At 38.2% G+C, this 8,054-nt stretch overlaps 1 protein-coding gene across 2 annotated transcripts in view; it reads right to left on the reverse strand.

Annotated features, from left to right (window-relative positions):
• SNTG1 (syntrophin gamma 1) overlaps positions 1–7,773 on the reverse strand; it is a 55,041-nt gene extending 47,268 nt beyond the window's left edge. For both annotated transcript variants that reach the window (XM_054708462.1, XM_054708461.1), the window contains exons 1-2: positions 7,718–7,773; positions 3,705–3,839 (exon numbers count right to left, since the gene is read on the reverse strand). In XM_054708462.1, the coding sequence (XP_054564437.1) occupies positions 3,705–3,839; positions 7,718–7,744 (162 nt within the window). In that variant the 5' untranslated portion in view covers positions 7,745–7,773. The remainder of the gene's footprint in view (positions 1–3,704; positions 3,840–7,717) is intronic.
• Positions 7,774–8,054: the final 281 nt, after the last annotated feature.

The raw sequence follows: 8,054 nt of genomic DNA on the forward strand, positions 1-8,054 counted from the left end.
TAATCTAAGGCTCCTTTTACTTATGTCATATTAAGAATACTTTGATTTAAAGCACTAATAATGAAACTCTTTTGTATTTAAAAAGATTCACTCAAATCATTGAGATGAGATGATTCATTTTCTAATTTTATACAGAAAGACTATTTTTCCAGCTCAAATTGCTCATCCAGAGTAAGCATTCAAAATTGTACACAAAATGAATTGTAGAAAGGAACAAATATCCAGATTTGTAGTTCATTCATTATTTTAGGAAACAATTGTGACCTCAAATGAAGGTTGTGAAACTAAGACAAAAATATATAAATAGCACATAATCAGAAAATGAGAAAAAGGGAACAATCTTCATTGTTCACTGCTAGGAATCACCATGGTAATGCAATCTCATTTAATGCTGTCAAATGAATTATGAAAATCAGGTATTCCATCTTTTTCACTCATGAGAACCAATATTGAGACGGTAATGAACTCACTTCCGATCACAAAGCTAGCAAATGGTGAGGCTGAGATTACAAGTCAAGTCTGTCTAATTTAAAAACCAATAGACTTTCTACCGTTAAAAAAAACAACACACACAAAACTAACCTTGGGTCTGACACTCTTAAGTCAAATATACTGAAATCCCTTTCCAGGGCAGCACAATAAAACTTAATAAAATAATGAACAAAACAAACAAACAAAAACTCATGTCAGGGAAATAACAAAGAAGAAAAAACCCTAAGTTGTCAGAAACAATTTTGAAGTGGTCTGAAGGTAAGAAGAACCAGGAGGTAAGAAGGCTCACATGACCTCTGACCCTGATGGCATCCGCTGGGAGCCCACAACTAGCAGGACAGGGGCAAGGTGAGACGTGGCCCTGTCATAGAGTGTAAGGATGAAAAATGATTCCAACCACCAAAAGAGTAATAGTAGAAGACTTGGTCCATTTTGAACTTGGCTCTAAATATAAGAATTAAAAACCAATTCTTCTGAGAATTTGTAAATGAATTGGTCCACAGGTGGGTTTGAAATGAATTTTGTTCTATCTAGGTAGCCTCAAAAGCCCAATTGAGCATTAACCCTTTGCACTCACTTGCTTTTTCCTCGATTCCTTTATTCTACTCGGGATTTAATTTTTTAAATACCCCAGATTTTACAAAGCGCGGCAGTATAATAAAAAACTGGAGTTTTTTTTTTCATACAAACTTATTTATTTGGATATTTTAATATTTCAAATTATTGATACAGTCAAAGAGTATAAAAAGAGCTGCTACCGATGCTAACCGTGTCGAGTCACACTCGACATCTGAGTGCAAAAGGTTAAGTTTAAAGGATATCTGAATTGCTAGCATCCATAGACACTTGTCTAAGGATGCAAATAGTCTTTGCAACACATTATAGAGCCAAACTCCAAAATATTCCCCCACAGAATCAAATAACATGAGCTCACAGTGAAAAGTCACAAAAGGAAATAGAGTGCAATGAGTGAGTCAGCAAACAAGGGACAAATAACACACCAAGATCTACAAAGATGGCAGATACTAGAATACCAGATCCAGTCCTAGAATTAGGATAAACATGATTACTAGAATAAGAGATGTCAAATGAATGACAGTAATATAAAATATCATGAGGCAAATGAATGAGACAGAATAGAACTTTTAGAAGCAAACAATATAATTTCCAGAGTCAGAATTTCAATATACAGTTCAAACAAAAGACTAAATTTAACCAAAGAGAGTTCAGTGAACTGAAAGGAAGACTGAAGGAGTTACTTTAGCACTCCAAAGAGAGACAAACGGGTATAAAATATGAGAAAAAGTAGAGAATGAAGAATCAAAGGAGCTGTTTTAAAATACATGAAAAAAATTACTAAAGGGAAGAACAGAGGGAATGGGAAATAAGCAACGTTTAAAAAGTTAATAACTGATCATTCTTTTGAATGGAAGAAATGCAGAAATCCTCATATTTAAGAAGTCGTATGCCTCTGAAGCAAAGCAAATAGCAAACATCTTTAGATGGATGCATCAGAGTGAACCTGCAGGTCTCCACAGGCAGAGACTCTGAAATCTCCAAAGGAATCTGACAGAAGGAACAGATTTCCTATAAAGAAAAAATAATTCGCTAGAAGGCACACTTTCCAAGATTCCACATTCAACCTGGAGCTGGGTTGAGCAAATGGGATTTAACTTTTCCAATATTTATATCATTTCCCATCTGTAAGAATGAAGTTGGACTTTTATCTAACACCATATGTCTGAGTGTTCTAGCAAGTTCTATCTAATGCTAATTTAGCCTCAGAAAGAGCCATAAATTATCAATCACACTCATTGCTCTTCTAACTAGCACTGAAATACCACTGTGGAAGATATCCTTAGGTGAAATTAGTTTCACTTAAGAAAAACAACTTTATTATAAAACAGGACAAGTTTTCGAACTTATCATTTGTTGTGCAATAACATTAAAGACATCGCCTTCACTTTGTTGCCATATGTGATCTGAGAAGAAAATTACAGCAAGTATCAAACAGTTGGCTTCCGGGATTCCCCAGACACTGTAGCTCTTTAGCTTGAAGACTTAATTGTCAGCTTATTAATAGACTTACCTTGGAGTGTCTTGGTGGTGGTGAATAATGCTGAACTTTCCACCTCACTCCTCACTAACATCCAATGGGAGTCACTCCAGGTCCTAAATCAATGGGCCCTCACTAACCAAAGCTAATGGCCTTTTTGCAGACTGCTGACCATTCTTTTGTCACAGACTATTTAAATCATCCTGAACCACGGGTCTTGCTGTCAAGTTAGATTAAATTGCTCCCATAGGATTACCCTCTCTTTTAGTTAAGGAAAAACTAGTGCTGTATCTCCTCTTTATTCCTTTTCTTCTTTCCTTCCTACTTCCCTTCCTCCCTCCCTTCTTTCATTCCTTCCTTCTCTTTCTCTTTTTTTTTTTTAACTAAAGAAATGTGACTTATATAAATCTGGCATAAATGTATTACACAGGACCTAGATCAGTAAAATTTTGTAATTTGTGAAATGCAGTATTTCAACATTGAAATATTGTTATCGCTTTTAAATTTGGCAGTTGGAATAACGAATATACACAGACCTAATCTCTCTTTTGAAAAAAGTCCGGGGGAGAACTTGGATAGAATTGAAGAGAAATATCCCATAATAATCTCAGCAAATGCAAAAAAATCACTTGATGAAGTTTGACACTCATTTATAAGAAGCACTTTCTGCAGTCTGAATGGGATGGAACTTCCTTAATCTGAGCATCTAATGACCACGTCTCTTCTCACTAGCATTATATTTCACATTAAGCATACTCCCAGGGTTTGAGAGCAAGTCAAGGATCATGACTTGCTTCATTTCTACTTAATACTACTTTGGTAATACAGCCAATCAGGAAATGGAGATAAACAACATAACGATTGGAGAGAAAGTGGTGAAATGGCTTTATGTTAGATGACATGATAATGTCCACAGAAAGCCCTCACAGATTTAACAATGAGACGCCACACTGAAGACAGCACCTAAATGGGTGGCCGGGGACCCAGTATGGGTACTTATACCAGGACCCTGCTCCCTTCATAATGTAAACAAAAATTTCATGCAGGATGATCGACTAGGCTCTACAATAAAAGAAAAACATACTAATAATTTTCTGTGGGTAAATATTTTCATGAACAAAAACAAAAATCTTCAACGGAAGGAAGAGCTACTTACACCAGAATAGAAAGGCTCACCAGACACACATATCACATCCTGCTCCTGGATCATCAGAATGTCTTTGGCCAGGTGCAGCCGGACTTTGAAAGGCTCTTGATTGCCATCCTGCAGCAAACAAATCCCTGTCTTTGTCTTCAGACAAAAACAGAGAACATATTATGCTTAGCTTATAAATTATGCTGTATGGTGCATTTCCTGTAAAACATGATGGATAACATGTCAGAGCGACAGAAAATGCACTCAGGTGAGTCTGAGACTCAACACCTAATGTAGGTGCAGAGAAAAGGATAACCATTTCACATCAAGTCCCCAGACCCCCCGTACGGAGACGATGTCAGAAAATCCACATGAACATCTGGAGAGTAGAGTGTAGTTTTTATACTATGTTAGAAAATTAATGAACATTTTGTTTAATATTTATCCAATTATAGAATTTCTGTAACAGCTTTATTGAGTTACAATTTACATTCTATAGAATTTAACCCTTAATTATATAATTCAATGTGGGAACTTTTGTGTATTAAAAGTTATACAGCTACCACTAAAATCAATTTTAGAACATTTTCTCCAAAAAGAAACCTATTACTACCATTTTCCCAGCCCCTTCCTCAGGCCTAGGCAACCATGTTAATCTGCTTTCTGTCTCTATCATGGAATTTTAAATCTGAAAACGAACCCCCTAAACATCTTCTCTAACCTTCGCTATTTCATCATTTCTAGTCACCAACACACACACACACACACACACACACACACACACACACACACACTTTGTATAGATAAGGGAACAAGGATAAAGAGGCTGGGAAGATATAAACCAAAAAACCTATATGCATAACCCACTGGCAGATAATAGTGTGGTGAAGGCCTGGGTGGGGAGTGGAGAGGGTTAACGGGGGCGGGGGAGAATGGGACATCTGTAATACTTTCAGCAATAAAGATAAATTTAAAAAGTAAAGAGGCAATGTGAACTGCCTAAATTAATACAATTAATCAAAAACAGAGCCTGGTTTGAGACCCAAGAGTCTTGATTCGCAATCCACTGTTTTGCTTCACACTGTTTTGGGAATTTGAAACAGCCGGTGATGATTTCCAAACTTGTACCACGTAGCTTTAAACCAGCAGCCTAGTAACCATTGAGGAAGTCCAGGAGTCTTGTCACCTCCTGAAGCAGGTCAGTGTTATACTATGCACCCTGATAAATAAGCAGATTCTCCCTAGCATGTGCCCTTAGCCTTCCCATTGGTCAGAGATACAAAAATGAAACGTTTTTTGAGACATCATATAGTCTCTGGCTATTATTCTGCACCAAATCCATACGAAGAGTGACTACTTTGGCAATTGCATTTTAATTTAATAATTATTGAATTACTGTTCATTTAGAGAAGGGGATACGCTCATAGAAATGCATATATGTTCCTAATATTTAATGAACACACAATTCCATGCAAATAATACCAGGCTTTCTCTTGAAATATAAATTTAATGTGAATTGCTAGAGGTGTGTTTCTTTAAAAGAATGTTTCATAATGTTGATAACCTACACTAATAAAAGAGTAAGATGCAAATTGACCGTACCTCCATGATGCCCACGAGCCAATCAGGAGTGGTATGCAAATTAACCCAACAAAGATGGTGGGTTAATTTGCATATACAGGCACTGCCCCAGCTGCTCCGGGCCTCTGGGCAGTGTGGGAAGGTGGAAAGGTGGCTCTGGGCCTGAGTGAAAAGGTGGCTGTGGCCGGAGCGAAGGAGGTGCCAGCAGCCAGGGGAAGGAAGGCTCATTCTTGCATGAATCTTCGTGCATCGGGCCTCTAGTGCTTAGATAAAGCAGCCTCCCAAGATAATTCTCTCTGTAAACTGCCTTACACCATGCACTAATGCATATCATTACGCCCTCTATCCCACATGATATGCTATTACCCTGTAATTATTTCGTAAGGGTTATCATCTACTTCAAAGAAAATGAAGCTTTTGCAGGAGCAGGACCATGTCCTTTCCTCCTCTGTGAGATGAGTACACAGCAGGAACTCACTCCATTGTGCCCATTAATCTATCCTAAAGCATCATTCCAATGGATATGTCTGGAGGATGATAATATTTCAAGGAAAGCAAATTACATGTTTCTTCATATAAAACATAATTTTCTATGTTTCTCACATAGAAAAGTCTCTCATGCTTATAATGTGATCTCAACCAGAAGCCAACATCCAGACGCTGAGGTTGCATGGGGAATGGAGGGGTATAAATAATATCAAAGGCATGTGAACATAGTTGAGCACATCTGTTGATTATTTTAAAAAACCGAACATGATTATATTTAATACACATGTTTGATACAACCAGAGTAAAATAATAACAAAAAAACAAGGTATTTCATTTGCAATGCATGAGCAATGGTTAACATCTCTTTAGTCATAAACAAGCTCTTAAAAACCAGTAACAGAGACACTCTCATGCGAGGAAACTGGAAAAAAATAAAATGAAATAACACGCGTGATGATTAAGCGTTAAGCATATACGATGATTTTGCTGAGCCGTGGCGAAGGATAATTCCTCTGCAGTGTCACAGTGAGCAGAATAAAGACACTGGCACCTAACGTTCTTCAGTTTTGAACAGTGTTATACAGTTTGAACTCTCATGTATTGATTTTTCAATGCACAGTACAATCAGGCCTTTCTCTCCCCCGACACTCACCCCCAAAGGTAATGGAAGAAATAGCGTTCACAACTAATGCTCTGTCTCAAGTTGAGGAGGAGGGCCTTTCCTGAGAGGCCTTACAGACATTATTTTTACACATCAAAGAGACATAAAAGATCACCTAGGAAAGTTCAGGGACTAAAACAGTAGAGAGAAGCTTTTCTCATCACATCCCCGATGTAGGCAAAGTTTCATTGGCCCCACATTCAAATAATGTGCAAAATGTCCCCTCATTATTAGCTGCCTGGAAAGCAAAATCCAGTCTTTGAGCTTATGCTTCGGTCCTGAGAGAATGAGGCAGCTTTTGTTATAATAATATATGTTACAGCATTCAGTGCATTGAGAGGTTTGTAAACCAATAACTATAATGTAAGACACATAAGCATGAAAAACATAAAAGCAATTCATTTTCCGAAAGACTTCGGTTCTGAGCTATGAATAAACTGGGACACTTTTTTAGAAGATATTTTTGCAAGAATGTTAACACATGACATTTCATTAAAAGAAAAAAATCTTCATAAATGTTAATAACTGGAGCTTTTGCTGGCTTGTTTTTCACTCGATCATAGGTAACCTAGTTATGGTTGTTTTTGTCTTGTGTTATTTGAACACTATAAAAATATTTTAAACCTTCTAGGCAAATGTGTGAAATATTTTAACCTGTGAATGTTAGCATTTTACCCAAAGAATGAGAAGACAATGCTTTGAATGCCCTTTGTTTGGTAGAAAAGATAGTATTTCCTCCGAAAATAGAATAGCTACAGTCCCTGGAGGCCCAAGTCCATGTTCTTTTGACTGCACACTTGCGTGCCCTTTACTATCCTTGGAAGAGCAATGTCATTTCACTCACTCAGACTGAGGCGTGAGGACAGGTCTATAGAGAATTTGAATTGCTACGTATTAATAATGAAATTATATTGAGATAGTTATAGAATACCGAAGTTATAAAATCCTAGAATTTTAGTGCTGAAAGGGACCTTCGATGTCTTCTAAGTTACAACCGTTTATGTGGAAGAATTACTTCCAACCCTGCCACTACTGAAACCCCGCAGCGGCGCGTCGTTTATGGAGCAGGGCGACATCACAAGCCACATATGTGCCTGTCTCCTTCTTAAAGGAAGAGGGAAGACCTGTGCCTTCCCCAGGCACTTTTTGGCTTCCCAGTCTTCAGAAATCAGAGCCTACCCTGGGGAGCAAAATAAACCCACCACACATCCCTCCACCAAAAACAATGTCCCACTTCTATACAAGGAAGGCCAATGGTTTCCCGTCTTGAAAAATTGGAAAAGCACAAAGCCATTTAACCTACCTCCTCACAGGCAGTCCTGAAATCCATGTGCTATGGCACCGCAAAGGACTCTGTCTGAAAAGAGAGAAATGGTTTGCCATTGAGCGCAGCATCCGGTGTAAGAGAGGAGAACGTTACTGACGTGTAAGAAGATGAAGCAGATGCTGTGGGCAGATGATGTTCACAGTCCCCCGTGTGGACCAAGGGGTCCCAGGGTATAATGAAGGGAGAAGGAAGGGTGGAAAATGTCTGAGTCCCTGCTTTAAGGAAGTATCAGCCCCCTGCCCTGGCTCAGTGTGGTGGAGCATGTCTGTTTCCTTGCCTCACTCCCCTCAGCATTCAGTCATGAGCCACATGT

Source organism: Eptesicus fuscus, chromosome 19 (genome assembly GCF_027574615.1).
Source record: "Eptesicus fuscus isolate TK198812 chromosome 19, DD_ASM_mEF_20220401, whole genome shotgun sequence".
Classification (NCBI taxonomy): domain Eukaryota; kingdom Metazoa; phylum Chordata; class Mammalia; order Chiroptera; family Vespertilionidae; genus Eptesicus; species Eptesicus fuscus.